This window comes from Babylonia areolata, chromosome 34, assembly GCF_041734735.1.
Source record: "Babylonia areolata isolate BAREFJ2019XMU chromosome 34, ASM4173473v1, whole genome shotgun sequence".
NCBI lineage: Eukaryota > Metazoa > Mollusca > Gastropoda > Neogastropoda > Buccinidae > Babylonia > Babylonia areolata.
In genome coordinates, this window is record NC_134909.1 from 9,593,023 (window position 1) to 9,611,515 (window position 18,493).

Consider the following 18,493-nt stretch of genomic DNA (forward strand, 5'->3'; position numbering starts at 1 on the left):
GTGAAACCGGACTGAATGACACAGGAAACGAATGATAAGCACCCCCAAAGGCAGCTCTTCAGTCGGCTGTATCCAGGGGAGACAAGCTGTTGTAAGAGTGACTCCATGTTTGTAAAGCGCTTCAGGGTTTGGTCTCCGACCAAGGATAGGTGCTATATAAGTATCCATATATATATATAAATATATATATATTATATATATATATATATATATATATATATATATATATATATATCATCATTTCACAGACCCCTTCCTCCTCACATTCCCATGCCAGCTTCCTTTCCTTCTGAAGCATGATGGTTTGCTTTTTCTTCAGTTTCTTGGTTCATGTTTTGTTTTTCATGGGTTTACCTGGTTAGTTTGAACAGCAAAGAGCAGTTGGTCCAAATGATTTATTGTTTCTATTGGACTGCAAGGTACAGAGGAATCTCACAGAGTGAATGCACATGCACATATGCACACACATGCATGCACACACACCCACACTTTCACACACACACACACACACACACACATGTGCATGCACTCTTTTACACACACACAGAGAAGAGGGATTGGTTTCTGCATTTGATTCAATGATTCTTCCACAGATATCATTGATCAGGAATATATATATATATATATATATATGTTTATAGTGAGAGAGAGAAAGAGAGAGATTAAAAAAAATTATAAAAAAAAACAAAGGAGTCTCTTTAACTCTTGCCTCATATTTACCATGGGAAGCGAGGGTGCTGGGTTTGACTTGGGCAGTGATTGTGATTAAAAAAGAAAAAAAAAAACCCTTCCCCTGCCAATTGTGGGTGGGTTGGTGTATGAGCTAGCTTATCAGACTAGCTGACAGACCAAAAATCCCTAGTGCAATGCATTTGAAAGAGAACTCGCAGCAAAAAGAGAGTTGTCCCTGGCAAAAGTTAGCGGAAACATACGTCTAGTTAGTGAACAGTTGATATATATATGTATATGCAAACTGCCAGACACACTAAGGATGAGAGAGATGCTTTGGAGCAAAAAAATAAAATCGCTCTTGTCCAGCAAGCCTCGCAAGTTGAGTTCACTCAACCCAGCAACCGAGCACTGCGTCCAGTTCGTTTCATTAAAACAGTTTTCCGTGTTCCCACATAAGCACACACCACAAGCAAAGTCAGCTACCTTCTACGGTATTTCTGGCATTGTATATATTGTGTATCAATTTGAAGGGAAAACCGGTCAGTTTCAGTGTATTGTCTGACTTTTACTGCAACGAAATGTCAGGGAAGCCTGCCGAGTCTGTCTGTAAACACCCTCGGGTTGAGCCCAAGGAGCGGGTAATGAAAAGTTGCACCTTTTGGGGGGGAAAAAAAAAATCTACTTTATGATAACCAGTTTATTTTATAAGTTAATTATTCAAGCAAGAAGAAGGGAAAAAAAAAAAAGAAAAAACCAAACCCATCATCATTATGATTTATTTGACTTGTGAGTTTTGATTTTATGTGCAGGTGCTGTTTTTCGGAGGCGGATGGGTGTTCTTTCTGAAACAGCTGTTCCGTGATTATGAGGTAAGTATACTCTGTTTCAGTGAGTGTGGAAGAACTCTCTCTCTCTCTCTCTCTCTCTCTCTCTCTCTGTTGTGTTTGCTTATATTTCGTATCTTTAGAAACTGTGGTCTCACATCTTTAAATCCATATTCATATTTGTTTTGTTTATATTATTATTCTTATCATTATCATTATTATTATTATCATTATGATGATAATACCAAACACCGGAACACATTCTGACGTTCCCTGTTGGTGACAGGTGCATCACAGTGTGGTGCTGTTGGTGTTCTCCGTCACCTTCTTGTTGTTGTGCACCATGTACTGTGTAGGCAGCCATACTCTGTTTTCAGAAGGTGGTGTTGATTTGGGGAACCCGCGCTTAGGCACCCAGCGAAAATCCGACCCCCAACAGAGAAAGGAAAGACAGGATCAACTTAGAGGTAGAGAAAAACGAACGAATCGAGGGTGCCGAGTCGAATCGAGTACACAGAATGTAAGAATACAATACAGACAAGCCGCATGCAGCAAAATAAGGCCAAATGAATACGCTTAATAGCCAAAAAAAGCGTAAGACGAGACAGAGCGTAAACCTGACAAGATGGCGTGGAGAGCCTTGGCCAAAGGAATGATTCAGCGCTTATAGCTTTTAGAGGCGTTTGATTGGCTGAGAGCGGACCGGGCCAGCACTGCTCGTCTTTTCACTGTTAGCCGCGCGAAATTTGGCCAAGCAGAGCAAACCGATAGGCCTAGTTTGCATCAGTTTGACATGGTAAGTATATGTAACACCAAACATGGAGTATAATACAAACTCCTCCTGTTGGTGACAGGTGCATCACAGTGTGGTGCTGTTGGTGTTCTCCATCACCTTCTCCTTGTCGTGCACCATGTACTGTGTAGGCAGCCATACTCTGTTTTCAGAAGGTGGTGTTGATTTGTTTTGACTGACGTTCCGTGTTGGTGACAGGTGCATCACAGTGTGGTGCTGTTGGTGTTCTCCATCACCTTCTTGTTGTCGTGCACCATGTACTGTGTAGGCAGCCATACTCTGTTTTCGGAAGGTGGTGTTGATTTGTTTTGACTGACGTTCCCTGTTGGTGACAGGTGCATCACAGTGTGGTGCTGTTGGTGTTCTCCGTCACCTTCTCCTTGTCGTGTACCATGTACTGTGTAGGCAGCCATACTCTGTTTTCGGAAGGTGGTGTTGATTTGTTTTGACTGACGTTCCGTGTTGGTGACAGGTGCATCACAGTGTGGTGCTGTTGGTGTTCTCCGTCACCTTCTCCTTGTCGTGCACCATGTACTGTGCAGGCAGCCATACTCTGTTTTCGGAAGGTGGTGTTGATTTGTTTTGACTGACGTTCCCTGTTGGTGACAGGTGCATCACAGTGTGGTGCTGTTGGTGTTCTCCGTCACCTTCTCCTTGTCGTGCACCATGTACTGTGTAGGCAGCCATACTCTGTTTTCGGAAGGTGGTGTTGATTTGTTTTGACTGACGTTCCCTGTTGGTGACAGGTGCATCACAGTGTGGTGCTGTTGGTGTTCTCCGTCACCTTCTCCTTGTCGTGCACCATGTTTGAGCTGATCATCTTTGAAATCCTGGGCATCATGGACTCCAGGTGAGTGAGTACCCCTGAGCAGAAAAGAAGGAAACAGATGTGTTTTATTTCTGGAGGGGCAGTGGTGGAGCTATACATTTATAGTTCGGTTGTTGTAAAGCTTTTTAGAGCAAAAATCATTTGATCAGTTGCGGTGTAGATACAATTGTTATCATTATTATCTTCTTTTTTTTTTCTTTTTTTTTTCAAATTGGTTATCATTATTACTAATAGTAGTATCATTATTATCATGATTATTACAAATACCAAAATGTAGAATCCTGAATTATTGGGAAAAAAAAGAGAAAAAAAAAGAAAGAAAAATATAAAAAAAGATTTTGTTTAAGAAGTACTGCAACCACTTTTCATTTTGATGTGTTTGTGTGTGTGTGTGTGCCTGTACGTGTGTAGTAGTCGTCTTCAGTTTAAAGTCTTTCTTCTTCAAGTTATTTTAGACTTAGACGAAAAAAACAAAAAGGGGGTGTGGGGGGTGGAGGGGAGGGTGAGGGGGGAGGGAGAAAAATGGTGGGATAGAGTGTGTGTGTGTTTGCGTGGGTGTGTGTGTGGGTGTGCGTGGGTGTGAACATTGGGGGAAAACAAAGAAACAAGCAAAATGGTAGGAAAAAAACTAACATCTAACAATTATAAGAAATGTTCTGTTGAACTGTGCATCAAACCCTCTGCAATAGCAGATAACATCTTGAAACTGTCAAAAATACATTCAAGTGAACTTTCCGAAAAGTTTGTTAAAAATGATATTGATTTCAGATACTACATGTTTGCTGGAGTTCTCCACAAATATTTGCATTTCACATCTTTGCTGAACTTTGTCGCAGAAGCGTTCAGTTTTATCCTGTTTGATAATGCATAAATCTACCTTGATCTGAGTAAATTACTGTACATAACTGACTGTTAGATAGTCTCCAGTTTATAAACATTATTTTTACTATTACTGAAACTTTGCCATTTTGCTGGTATATTTCCCTAACTTTGCTTTACGATGCTTGTTCCAGTAATCGGTAGCTCTCTTGGTCAGATAGATGTAAATAAAGTTCAGTAGAACCCTGTTTGAGTTTTGCACCTTTTCTTGCAGCCCTGTCAGCCCATTCATAAAAGAAAAAAAACAAGTAATATGCGTTCCTTTCTGACTCAAAAAGATGTACAGTGTGACTGATCTTAGACTTGTTCTTACAATCTGATGAGTTTAAAGCGTATAAAACAGATTTGGAATCATGAAATATTGATCGATTTTTACCAGCATAGTAAGAACGTTCAGTTTTCAGTTCTGGAATGATGAAAGTTAAAACTGCATGTCAATTGTGTGTGTCTGTGCATGTGTGTGTGTGCGTGCATGCATGCTTGTGTGCAAGCATGTGTAAGTGTGTTTGTGTGTGTGTGTGTGTGTGTGTGTGTGTGTGTGTGTACACCCCTCTACACCCCCCCCCCCCACCCCACACCCCCCAAAATACAGTGCAAAACAATACAACCACAGTTTAATCACACATACTTAACCGTGACCCAACTAGTGCAGACTCCGGCAGGGGTCTGACATTCCTGTCCTGTGCAAACTACTATCCGCCTATGCGGAGAAAATGAGAGAACTACGGCCGATAACCTCCCGGAAGTAGGTAACGTCCCCTTTGTCCCCCTGGTTATCGCCCTCTTTTTCCGGCAGCCATCTCGACACCTGTACCTGTGCACTTCATACGGCTAAGTTTTTCGCATTTTCTACCTGTCTATCGATTCTTTGGCGTTTCTGTTTTGTGTCCGATTATGTCTTCAAACAGGTCGCACAATTATGTAGCCCGATTGGGAGATCGGGCTAAAATTAAGGCACGATCGCAATCGATTCGCGATCAGTCTGGGCCCTCTACCTCTGCCGCTCTCAGCAACGCCAACCCTACGCCACCCCCACTTCCTCCGCTACCTCCGGTCGACTCCAGACCACCACTACCCACTACGCCTCCTCCGGCGACTTCTACAGGTTTGCTTACCAATACACAGGTCAGTGGTGCCATTCACAATCCTTTTTTCGATTCGCGATCGGACTCGTCGCGATCCGCGATTTCTCGGCTCTGCCAGTCGGCAGTACCCGAGTCGACCTCCTCTATCCCTTTCCCCATGCCCTCAGTCTCAAGGGATTTTTGCACAAACCCTTTGGGGAAACAACGCAAGTCACTTGCTCTGGATCCGCACACTAGTCTGGGCCCTACGTGCGATGCGTCCGTGGTGGCGGCCGTGACATCGGATCACGAGCCCCCCACGCGGCATGCCTCGACCGTCTCGGATCCTTTGGCGACCGTGGCGTGTAGGGATGCCCTCCCATTGTGCAGGGAGGAAGGTGGACCACTAGGGGACACGCTTGCCCATACGCGTGCACCCCTCCCCTTGTCACGATTTTCCAATCCAAGGGAGGCAACTCCTGCTTCGGTCCCCTTATCGGTGACCGCCGCAGTTACTTCCCTTGCACCGTCACTGCCCCTTGCCTCCAGTGCAGGCGCGTGCACGGTTCCACCAAGCCATGCAGTGATGTCCACATCTGCCATTTCTCCAGCTGCTGCTGTTTCCCAGCCACAAACGGTCTCACAGCAAGCTGCTCAAACAAACAATCAGCAGCTCATTATCAGCTTGCTGCAGCAATTATGCTCCACTGTCCTTCCTGGTGCCACACCTTCTCCTGCTTCTGCTCCTTCTTCTAATGCAATACCACCACCCCCTGCCACCCACCAGCAGCTACCCTCCACTTCAGCAGGACACACTCAGAGCACCCAGGACAGCCACACTGGCCACGTGCCCAGCACACAGCCTGATCCATCACCCTATGCCACTGAAGAGACTTTTTCTGATGGTGACACAGACTCAGAGGAACCACCTTCAGAAGAAAACCAGTTGGTTTCCCTGCAGGAAGCACTAGGACACCTAGCTTCCTACACTCCAGACAGGGTGGAGACAATTCATGCACCGGGCACGCCTCAATCCTGCGGTGCTATGGAAATCATGGGCATCCACAGATCCTCCAATGGCCCTCACTATGCCCTCACACAGTCGCCCATGGTACTTGATGCCCTGCATAGTACGCTGGCACGCATCAGGGGCCAACCCATCAGCGAGGTCCCCTCTGATTCTGTACCCGATTTCCCTGCAGCAATGGGTCGAGGCAAATTCTTAAAAACCCAACCCAGACCCACTTCAAAACCCCCACTGTTAGCTCCGGGTCCTATCCCGCAAAGGCCCCTGCCTCTTTCTCAGGAGGACCTACTACTACTCCCAAACAATTCGCAGGCCAATCGCTCAGTCACAGTGACAGACAGATTCTTGATGGACCTGGAAGAAGCTGCAAGGTTGTCCCTTGAATCAACTGCAGCCATAGACAACTTCCTGGCGGGCCTTGCCACAGCACTGATGGAAACGCCAGCTGACCCACCAGCCGGCCTTGACATCTCGGTCTTCTCTCCCTTCGTACAGCAGATCGCCCAGCTCCTTATGCGCTCTGCCAATATACAAGCGCAGGCCTACATGAACGTGATTTTGGCCAGGAGGGACGCTGTGCTCGACCACTCTCCATACGTGCGTTCTCTGCCAGAACATGCTTCCCTCAGAGCGCTTCCTCCCGCCGACGGTTCCCTTTTTGGTCAAGGCTTCCCCACTGCGGCCATCAAACGCCGCGCAGACTTGGGTAGGGACCTTGCCCTCGGCGCAGGCCCTCTCCGCACTCAGGCACACCCGCGGCATGCTCAACGGCATCAGCCCTACACCTTAAGGCGTAGCAACATTACCTCCTTCCGACCGCGCCCGCGCCAATCCACAACCTCAAACGCCAGAGCACAACCCAGGCCACAACCCAGGGGTCAGCCCAGACCGTACAGGCGCCAGCCGCACTCACTCCGCCCTCCACGCAGGCCAGCAACCAACTCCACTCCGGCCCACCCCCAATGACTTGCCCCCGCCCTTCACCCGCCACTCGCGCACCAACAGCCAGCAGGAAGCCTGTCCAGGCACATGCCAGCGTGGCTGTCTCTCCCAGCATGCGAGTGGGTCCTCCGGGTGATAGGGTCGGGGTTCCGCCTGCCTTGGCTCTCCTCCAAGGCACCTCTCACTCTCTCTCCTCCTCCCTTCCCCCCCCCTCAGGGCGACACAGCCTGCTCAGCCCTGCGGGACGAAATACTCTCTCTTCTCCACAAAGAGGCCATAGAAGAAGCTCCTCCTCTCTCCCCGGGCTTCTTCGGCCGCATTTTCGTCGTTCCCAAAACATCCGGCGGATGGCGGCCAGTCCTAGACCTTTCGCCCCTAAACAGATATCTCCAGCACAAATCATTCCGCATGGAATCACCTGCGTCAATCAGGGACTCCATCAGACAAGGCGACTGGGCAGTCTCCATAGACCTCACAGACGCTTACTTCCATGTCCTCGTTCACCCCAGGGACCGCAAGTGGCTCCGCTTCTCATGGGAAGGCAAGTCCTTCCAGTTCAGAGCCCTTCCATTCGGCCTGGCTCCAGCCCCGTGGGTCTTCACCAGAGTGGTCAGGGAACTATGTTTGGCCCTCAGGAGCAAGGGCATACGCCTGAGGGTCTACCTAGACGACTGGTTGATCCTCGCAGAGAGCAAGGCCCTCTGCCAGCATCACCTCAACCTCGTCAGGACCCAGTGCCAAGCACTGGGCTTTCTGATGAACACAGACAAATCGGAACTGGAGCCCTCTCAACAGTTCGAATTCCTGGGTATGGCGATCGATTCGGTATCAATGACCATACGTCCGGCCATGCCTCGCCTCCACAGGCTACACAGCCTCCTTTCTCATCTATCACAGGCAGCCTCGGCGTCAGCCAGGGAGCTTGCCTCTCTACTGGGCTTCATGGAGTCTCTTGCTGCACTGGTCCCCTTGGGCAGACTACACAAACGCCCATTTCAGCGCCACTTCCAGAACAGGTGGTCCCAGTCTTCTCAGACGTGGGACACCCAGATTCCTCTAGGCACATGGTTCTCACAGTCGACCCAGCGCTGGATGGACATGCAATGGCTCAACGCCGGGGTTCCCATCTCGAACCCAACTCCAGATGCAGAACTATACACAGATGCCTCCAACATGGGCTGGGGTGCCCACATGGAGAACCACACAGCGTCGGGGACTTGGTCCCCACAGCAGCAATCATGGCACATCAACAAACTGGAACTGGAGGCGGTCTCCCTTGCCCTCCAGCACTTCCTCCCCCACGTTTCGCGCAGGTCGATCTTGCTATGCACAGACAACACGACGGTAGCATGTTATCTGAACAAACAGGGGGGAGCTCACTCTCACCAGCTGTCCCTGCATGCGGAGACAGTCCTCCTCTGGTGTCAGGAGCACAACATCCACCTGACAGCACGACATGTCCCAGGCAAGCTCAACATTCTAGCAGATTACCTCAGCAGATCCCACACAGTGCTTCAGACGGAGTGGACCCTGTCACACTCAACACTTCAGCCGATCTGGGACCATTGGCACAAACCACATGTGGATCTCTTCGCCACAAGGTTCAACTTCCGCATCCCCACATACGTCTCCCCAGTCCCAGACCCGCAGGCCTGGGCCGTGGACGCCCTGTCGATCAGCTGGTCCAACCTTTCGGGGTACGCCTTCCCCCCACTGCCAATCATGGGAAAAGTCCTCAGAAAGGCAAGGCTGGAGAGTGCCGTCCTGATTCTCATCGCACCCCACTGGCCAGCACAGCCGTGGTTTCCCGACCTTCTCCACCTCACTCACGTCCCCCCACTCCGCCTTCACATCGGCAGACACTCCCTAGTTCAGCCCCGCTCAGGCATTCCCCACGGAAACCCAGAGGTTCTCAACCTACACGCCTGGCTACTGTGCGGGAATCTCTGTCAGCACTAGGCGCCTCTGATGACACAGCCGACCTCGTATGCAGGTCACATCGCAAAGGCACTCAAGGCGTTTACTCTGCACACTGGAATCGCTGGCTCTCCTGGTGCTCTACCCACTCAGTCAATCCCACACACCCATCCAACATGGACCTCGCCAACTTTCTCGCTTTCCTCTCCTCCTCCAAAGGCCTCTCCGCCTCTGCAGTACGCGTCCATCGCGCTGCAATCAGCTCCACTCTTCGGCAACTAGGCGGACCCTCTTTCTCAGATGACCCCCTGCTCAGGGCATTAGTCCGAGGGGCTTCCCTCAGCCACACACGTACATCCCCTCGGTCCCCTTCTTGGGACCTGTTTCTGGTACTACAATACCTCCGCAAGGCACCCTTCGAACCCCTTGCTATAGCTCCCTTCAAGCTACTCTCAATGAAGACACTCTTTCTCGTCTCACTCGCCTCAGGCAGACGTTGTAGTGAGGTCCATGCCCTCAGTGGCGTCACACAGGATATAGCCTTTGAGCCGGACGGATCTATCTCACTTAGGTTCCTCCCTGAATTTCTTGCCAAAAATCAGACTCCCGATACACCCTCTCCCATTCTTTTCATCAAACCGCTCTCTTCCATTCTAGCCCATGATGACGAGGATAGATTCCTCTGCCCGGTCAGGGCCCTGCGCATATACCTCAAAAGGTCGCGTCCTTTCCGAGCGTCCAAGCGACGCCTCTTCATTAGCTGGAACCTAGACCATCCACGTGACATTAGCAAAACGTCGCTGTCTCGATGGATAGTCAATGCGATCAAAGGTGCATATGCAGACGTAGGTTTAAGACTCGATGCCTCCTCAGCCAGAGCGCATGAAGTCAGAGCGTGGTCCTCCTCTCTTGCCCTGGCGCACTCAATACGGCTACAAGACATCTTAGATGCCGCCTACTGGAAAAATCCTGCCACCTTCATCGACTTCTACCTGAGAGACGTCGCACGCCTGCGGGATGATGGCTCAAGAGGCATCGCTTCTGTGGTAGTTGCACAGCAGGCTATCGCAGCACATAGACAGTAGAACAGGCTAGCCCGCCACCTTGTCGCGCTATTCTGCACTAGTTGGGTCACGGTTAAGTATGTGTGATTAAAAGGAAATTTTCTATCTAAAATTACGTTTAAATAACATACTTACCGTGACCCAAATTTAAGACCCTCCCGGCCTCCCCGCTTCCTGTTCTCCCTGCTCGCTGCGCTGCTGATGGCATATTGCCGTCAAAAGAGGGCGATAACCAGGGGGACAAAGGGGACGTTACCTACTTCCGGGAGGTTATCGGCCGTAGTTCTCTCATTTTCTCCGCATAGGCGGATAGTAGTTTGCACAGGACAGGAATGTCAGACCCCTGCCGGAGTCTGCACTAGTTGGGTCACGGTAAGTATGTTATTTAAACGTAATTTTAGATAGAAAATTTCCTTTCAGTACAATAGAATACAGTACCATACAATACAATAGAGACAGACAGAGAGAGAGACAGCGTGTGGCATGGCTTGAAGTGAGCATTGAAGGAAGGAGACAGCCAGTTCAGATGTGAACGGTGTATTGTGATGCATGTTTTTCAGCTCTCGCTTCTTCCACTGGAAGCTGGGGCTGTACGCCATTTTGTTTGTGCTCATAGCAGTGCTTCCCTTCTACATCGCTTTCTATGTCATCGGCACGATTCGTCTAGGTGAGTGAGTATGCGTGTGTGTGTGTGTGTGTTTGTGTGTGTGTGTGTTGGAAGCATTGTCAATATAAGTGTTTGTTAGTGGCCATTACATAGTTGTTCTGCCTTTCAACATCGCTTCCTTTGTCATTGGTATGATTATTCTGGGTGAGTGAGTGAGTGAGCGTGGTTTTTTGTGTGTGTGTGTGTTTGTCTGGGTGAGTGAGTGGGTGAGTGATTGAGAGAGAGAGAGAGAGAGTTTGTGTGTGTGTGTGTGTGTGTGTGTGTGTAGAAAGCATTGCTGATATATATAAAGACAGTAGTGTTTGTGCTCATAGCGGTGCTGCCATTTTTATATCACTTTTTTTGTCATTGGTACAATTTGTCTGGGTGAGAAAGTGAGTGTTTCTGTGTGTGTGTGTGTGTTTGTGTGTGGAAAGCATTGTTGGTATATAAACAGAAGTGTTTGTTAGTGCCCATAGCTGTTCTGTCCTACATCGCTTTCTATGTCATCGGCACGATTCGTCTAGGTGAGTGTGTGTGTGTGTGTGTGTGTGTATGTGTGTGTGTGTGTGTGTGTGTGTAGGAAGCATTGTCAATATAAAAACAGAAGTGTTTGTTGGTGGCCATTACATAGCTGTTCTGCCTTTCAACATCTCTTTCTTTGTCATTGGTTTGATTCTTCTGGGTGAGTGAGTGAGTGAGCGTGTTTTTTGTTTTTGTTTTTGTTTTTGGTTTGTTTGGTTTTTTTGGGTTTTTTTTGTGTTTTGTGTGTGTGTGTGTGTGTGTGTGTGTGTGTGTGTGTGTAGAAACATTGTTGATATAAAGACAGTAGTGTTTGTATTCAGAGCGGTTCAACCCTTCTACATCACTTTCTATGTTATTGGCATGATCCTTCTAGGTGAGTGAGTAAGTGTTTGTGTGTGTGTTTCTGTGTGTGTGTGTGTGTGTGGAAAGCATTGTTGGTATATAAACAGAAGTGTTTGTTAATGCCCATAGCTGTTCTGTCCTACATAGCTTTCTATGTCATCGGCACGATTCGTCTAGGTGAGTGAGTATGCGTGTGTGTGTGTGTGTGTTTGTGTGTGTGTGTGTTGGAAGCATTGTCAATATAAGTGTTTGTTAGTGGCCATTACATAGTTGTTCTGCCTTTCAACATCGCTTCCTTTGTCATTGGTATGATTATTCTGGGTGAGTGAGTGAGTGAGCGTGGTTTTTTGTGTGTGTGTGTGTTTGTCTGGGTGAGTGAGTGGGTGAGTGATTGAGAGAGAGAGAGAGAGAGAGTTTGTGTGTGTGTGTGTGTGTGTAGAAAGCATTGCTGATATATATAAAGACAGTAGTGTTTGTGCTCATAGCGGTGCTGCCATTTTTATATCACTTTTTTTGTCATTGGTACAATTTGTCTGGGTGAGAAAGTGAGTGTTTCTCTGTGTGTGTGTGTGTGTGTGTGGAAAGCATTGTTGGTATATAAACAGAAGTGTTTGTTAGTGCCCATAGCTGTTCTGTCCTACATCACTTTCTATTGGCACGATTGGTCTAGGTGAGTGAGTATGTGTGTGTGTGTGTGTGTGTGTGTGGGAAGCATTGTCAATATAAAAACAGAAGTGTTTGTTAGTGCCCATTACATAGCTGTTCTGCCTTTCAACATCTCTTTCTTTGTCATTGGTATGATTCTTCTGAGTGAGTGAGCGTGGGTTTTTTTTAATGTTGTTTTTGGTTTGTTGTTTTTGGGTTGTTTTTTTTGTGTGTGTGTGTGTGTGTAGAAACATTGTTGACAGTAGTGTTTGTATTCAGAGTGGTTCAACCCTTCTACATCACTTTCTATGTTATTGGCATGATCCTTCTAGGTGAGTAAGTGTTTGTGTGTGTGTTTCTGTGTGTGTGTGTGTGTGTGTGGAAAGCATTGTTGGTATATAAACAGAAGTGTTTGTTAATGCCCATAGCTGTTCTGTCCTACATCGCTGTCTATGTCATTGGCACGATTCGTCTGGGTGAGTGAGTATGTGTGTTTGTGTGTGTGTGTGTGGGGGGGGGGGGTGTGGTTGTCAAGGCCTGACTAAGCGTGTTGGGTTACGCAGCCTGGTCAGGCATCTGCTCAGCAGATGTGGTGTAGCGTATATGGATTTGTCCGAACGCGGTGACTCCTCCTTTGAGTTACTCGACTCACTGATACTGATACTTAACCATTCTGCCCCCCCCCCCCCCTTCCACCCTCCTCAGCTCACGTCCCTGTGTTTTCAGTGCCCCAGAAACAACACGTGAGGGTGCTGATTGCCTTTGGGGCCTGGTGTTCGATTCTCTACCTGTTCTGGAGGATTGGGGACCCCTTCCCTATCCTCAGCCCCAAACATGGTGAGTGTGTCACTGTGTGTGTGTGTGTGTAAGTGTTTTGTGTGTGTGTGTGTGATGTGTTTGTGTGTTTTGTGTGTGTGTGTGGTGTGAGTGTGTGTGTGTGTGTGTGTGTATGGTGTGCGTGTGTGTGTGTGTGGAGGGGGTGGGGGGGTTGTGTGTGTATTTGTGTTTTGTGTGTGTGTGGTGTGTGTGTCAATGTGTGTGTCACTCTGTGTGTGTGTGTGTGTGTCACTGTGTGTATGTGTGTGTGTGTTTTTTTTTCTTTGTATGTTTGTTGTCATACCAATAAAAAATAATGTGTGTGTGTGTTTGTGTGTGTGTGTATGTTTTGTGTGTGTGTGTGTGTGTGTGTGTGTGTATGTTTTGTGCGTGTGTGTGTGTTTCTTGTATCTTTGTTGTCATAGTGTGTTACATGTGTGGGTGTGTGTAGGCGTTTGTGTTTCTTTGTGTGTGTGTTGTCATACCAATAAAAAAGTTACGTGTGTGTGTGTGTGTGTGTGTGTGTGTGAGTTTCTTTGTATATGTGTTGTCATACCAATGAAAAAGTTATATATGTGAGTGTGTGTGTGTGCGTGTGTGTGAGTGTGTGTTGTGAAAAGTCTCCAATCATTTGAAATTGAGTCAGCCATCCATATACTTCTTGAACGGCTTTTGAGAACAAAGGTGATATTCTTTTTCTTTTCTTTTGTTTTAATGAACAAATATTGAGAATACAAATTACAAGACATTGCAACACATATCATCAAGAGTGCACAGGTATCAGGACCACATGGATAACATGAATTACAAAACAAAACTGACATAATCATCTACCAATACATTTTGTTAAGTATCCTGCGGAACTGAAGTCTCAAGTGAAAGTGTATGTTTTGGATGAAGAATTTTGCATTATTATGAAGTCTAATATTATGAAGTCTAAGCTTTTATCTTGTCTTCACATTTTTTTTGTACAACCAAACAAAATGAGCTGTTCTCCTGATGTTAATCTTGCTCAGCTGCAACATCCGTTGTGCAGCAAGGATACAATATCCGTCCAAAACTGTTGTACAATCTGACAGTCCCAAAAGAGGTGCTGGATTGTTGGTGATATTCTGTTCTGCTGCCTGATTGTCTGAACGCAGCTGGCAGCTAGCTGTGGTCCGTTCAGACTGCTGTCACGGAGGTCTCCCTATCCATGTCTCTTTCTCCTTCCCCTTCAGGTCTTATGTATCGATGGACAGCCACAATAGCTGAGTGGATAAAGCGTTGGACTTTCAATCTGAGGGTCCCGGGTTCGAATCTCGGTAACGGCGCCTGGTGCGTAAAGGGTGGAGATTTTTCCGATCTCCCAGGTCAATATATGTGCAGACCTGCTTGTGCCTGAACCCCTTTCATGTGTATACACAAGCAGAAGATCAAATACGCATGTTAAAGATCCTGTAATCCATGTCAGCGTTTGATTGGTTATGGGAACAAGAACATACCCAGCTTGCACACCCCTGAAAACCGAAAATGGAGTACGGCTGCCTACATGGCGGGGCAAAAACAGTCATACACATAAAAGCCCACTTGTGTACATACGAGTGAACACGGGAGTTGCAGCCAACGAATGAAGAAGAAGAAGATTAATTGATGGATGGATCAGATGGGCACAATAGCTGAGTGGTTAAAGCGTTGGACTGTCAATCTGAGGGTCCCGGGTTCGAATCATGGTGACGGCGTCTGGTGGGTAAAGGGTGGAGATTTTTCAGATCTCCCAGGTCAACATATGTGCAGACCTGCTAGTGCCTGAACCCCCTTCGTGTGTATATGCAAGCAGAAGATCAAATACGCATGTTAAAGATCCTGTAATCCATGTCAGTGTTCGATGGGTTATGGAAACAAGAACATACCTAGCATGCACACCCCCGAAAACGGAGTATGGCTACCTACATGGCAGGGTAAAAACGGTCATACACGTAAAAGCCCACTCGTGTGCATACAAGTGAACGTGGGAGTTGCAGCCCACGAACGCAGAAGAAGAAGAAGATGGATGGATCCTTTTTTTTTTCTTTTTTTTTGATCCCTGTTCATTTCTTATTAATTGACGTTTCTTTTGTTTCTTTTTCAACCCTCTTCATGTCTTATCTGTTGATGGATGGGTGGTTTTCTTTCATGCCTTATGCAGTGATGGATTGTTTTTCCTTTTCATATCCTCCTCACATCTTATTTATTGATAGGTGGATCTTTTTTTAAATTTTTTCTTTATAATCCAGTTTTTTTGAGCCTCAGTTCAGGTGGTTGGGTTTTGGGTTTTTTTATTTACAAAAAAAAAAAGAAAGAAAAAGAAGAAGATTTTAATTATTGATCAATGAATGTTTTCTCGTTCAAACTCAGTTCAGGTGGTGGTTTTTCATTGATTTAAAAAAAAAATTTTTTTTAATTGATCGATGCATCTTTTCTCTTTTGGAATCCATGTTCAGGTTTTTATTTCTTAATTATTAAAAAAAAAAAATTAAAAAAAAAAAAATTATTTGATGGATACATTATTTCTCTTCTTCAACAGGCATATTCTCCATTGAGCAGTGTATCGGGCGTGTGGGCGTGATCGGGGTGACTCTGATGGCCATCCTGTCAGGCTTTGGTGCTGTCAACTGTCCTTACACCTACCTGTCCTATTTTGTCAGGTGAGGCGGTGCCGGAAGGGTGAGTCTGTGTATGTCTCAGTTTCAGTTTTTCAAGGAGGCGTCACTTCCTTTTGGTGGAGGGGGGGGGGGGGGTGGGGGGGGATCCATACTCGCTGCATGACATAAATTTGGGAGGCAGATGCCTGATCAGATTCAGAGGTGCCACTTTGTACAAATCCATAGACGTTTCACCATATCTGCAAGGCAGATGGCCTGATCAGAGGTGTCACTTTGTTTGTACAAATCCATATTTGTTTCACCACATCTGTGAGGCAGATGGCCTGATCAGAGGCGTCACTTTGTTTGTACAAATCCATATTCATTTCACCACATCTGTGAGGCAGATGGCCTGATCAGAGGCGCCACTTTGTTTGTATAAATCCATATTCGTTTCACCACATCTGCCAGGCAGATGGCCTGATCAGAGGCGTCACTTTGTTTGTACACATTCATAGATGCTTCACCACATCTGCCAGGCAGATGTGCTTGATCAGAGGCGCCACTTTGTTAGTACAAATCCATAGACGCTTCACCACATCTGCCAGGCAGATGGCCTGATCAGAGGCGTCACTTTGTTTGTACAAATCCATATTCGTTTCACCACATCTACCAGGCAGATGGCCTGATCAGAGGCATCACTTTGTTTGTACAAATCCATAGATGCTTCACCACATCTGCCAGGCAGATGGCCTGATCAGAGGCGTCACTTTGTTTGTACAAATCCATATTCGTTTCACCACATCTACAGGGCAGATGGCCTGATCAGAGGCGTCACTTTGTTTGTACAAATCCATATTCGTTTCACCACATCTGTGAGGCAGATGGCCTGATCAGAGGCGTCACTTTGTTTGTACAAATCCATAGACGTTTCACCAGATCTGCAAGGCAGATGGCCTGATCAGAGGCGTCACTTTGTTTGTACAAATCCATATTCGTTTCACCACATCTGTGAGGCAGATGGCCTGATCAGAGGCGTCACTTTGTTTGTACAAATCCATATACGTTTCACCAGATCTGTGAGGCAGATGGCCTGATCAGTGGCGTCACTTTGTTTGTACAAATCCATATTCGTTTCACCACATCTGTCAGGCAGATGCCTGACCAGCAACGGCATCAGCGAACGCGTTTAGTCAGGCCTTTTGCGCTTGTATGTATGCTTTGTGTACCTGTTGGAGTGGATTTCTTCCGCAGAATATATGTAATCTTCAAAGATATGTGCTCATCAGTCGTGTGTGTGTGTGTGTGTGTGTGTGTGTGAGGGGGGGTTGGGAGGGTGGGGGATGGAGCTGGGGGAAGAGGTGGGAGAAGTGTGTCATGAGTGATGTTACACTGTTTTTAGGGAAGCAGTTTTTATTGGGGGTTTGTACCATTCCAGTTTATAAGATTATATTCCTGTTTGTCTTACTCATACTAGATGTATTGTTATTGCACATTATTATTGTTGTTGTTATTATTATTATTCCTGTGTCTTATTCATACTAGGTGTATTGTAAAATGCCAAATAGCCAAAGGGTAAGAAGTATTTAAAAGCGCATTTTTATAATTATCTTTAGTTTTTCACTTTTTGTTATCTTATTTTTATCTTCTTCTTCTTCTTCTTCTTCTTCTTCTTCTTCTCCTCCTCCTCCTCCTCTTTCCATTTCTTCTCCTATTTCTTCTTCTTCGTCTTCTTCTTCTTCCTTCTCCTTCCATTTCTTCTTCTTCTTCTTCTTCTTCTTCTTCTTCTTCTATTTCTTCTTCTTCATCTTTTTCTTCTAATACTTCTTCTTATTCTCCGTCTTCTTCTTCCTTCTTCTTCTATTTCTTCTTCTTCCTTCTTCTTTTCTATGTCTTCTTCCTCTTCTGCTTCTTCTTCTCCTTCTTCTAATACGTTTTCTTCTTTGTCATCTTCTTCTTCTTCCTTCTTATTCTTCTATTTCTTCTTCTTCCTTCTTCTTTTCTATGTCTTCTTCCTCTTCTGCTTCTTCTTCTCCTTCTTCTAATACGTTTTCTTCTTTGTCATCTTCTTCTTCTTCCTTCTTCTTCTTCTATTTCTTCTTCTTCTTCCTTCTTCTTTTCTATGTCTTCTTCCTCTTCTGCTTCTTCTTCTCCTTCTTCTAATACGTTTTCTTCTTTGTCATCTTTTTCTTCTTCCTTCTTCTTCTTCTATTTCTTCTTCTTCTTCCTTCTTCTTTTCTATGTCTTCTTCCTCTTCTGCTTCTTCTTCTCCTTCTTCTAATACGTTTTCTTCTTTGTCATCTTCTTCTTCTTCCTTCTTCTTCTTCTATTTCTTCTTCTTCTTCCTTCTTCTTTTCTATGTCTTCTTCCTCTTCTGCTTCTTCTTCTCCTTCTTCTGATACATTTTCTTCTTTGTCATCTTCTTCTTCTTCTTCCTTCTTATTCTTCTATTTCTTCTTCTTCCTTCTTCTTTTCTATGTCTTTTTCCTCTTCTTCTTCTCCTTCTTCTAATACGTTTTCTTCTTTGTCATCTTCTTCTTCTTCCTTCTTCTTCCTTCTTCTTCTCCAACTCTTTGAAGAGTCATTGGGACGCCTCACAGAAGACCTTCAAGTCTGTTGGTTGTGCGTCAGTGCCTGGGTCTCTGCCAGTGGTTTTCTGTCCATTCTTGCAGTGTTATCAGTCTATAGGTTTTTTTTCTGTCTTCCCCTTATTATTATTGTTGTTATTGTCGTTACTGTCATTCTATAGGTTTTTTTCTGTCTTCCCCTTACTATTGTTGTTATTGTTGTTACTGTCATTCTATAGGGTTTTTTTTTCTGTCTTCCCCTTATTATTATTGTTGTTATTGTCGTTACTGTCATTCTATAGGTTTTTTCTGTCTTCCCCTTACTATTGTCGTTACTG

General features: G+C 46.0%; 1 protein-coding gene across 2 annotated transcripts in view; it reads left to right on the forward strand.

Annotated features, from left to right (window-relative positions):
• The window catches only part of LOC143277424 (Golgi pH regulator-like), a 39,504-nt gene that overhangs the window by 1,771 nt on the left and 19,240 nt on the right, over window positions 1–18,493 (forward strand). The window contains exons 2-6 of one of the 2 annotated variants that reach the window (XM_076582226.1): window positions 1,482–1,541; window positions 3,036–3,139; window positions 10,572–10,678; window positions 12,875–13,006; window positions 15,531–15,651. In XM_076582226.1, the coding sequence (XP_076438341.1) occupies window positions 1,482–1,541; window positions 3,036–3,139; window positions 10,572–10,678; window positions 12,875–13,006; window positions 15,531–15,651 (524 nt within the window). The remainder of the gene's footprint in view (window positions 1–1,481; window positions 1,542–3,035; window positions 3,140–10,571; window positions 10,679–12,874; window positions 13,007–15,530; window positions 15,652–18,493) is intronic. The other variant, XM_076582227.1, reaches the window with a different exon arrangement.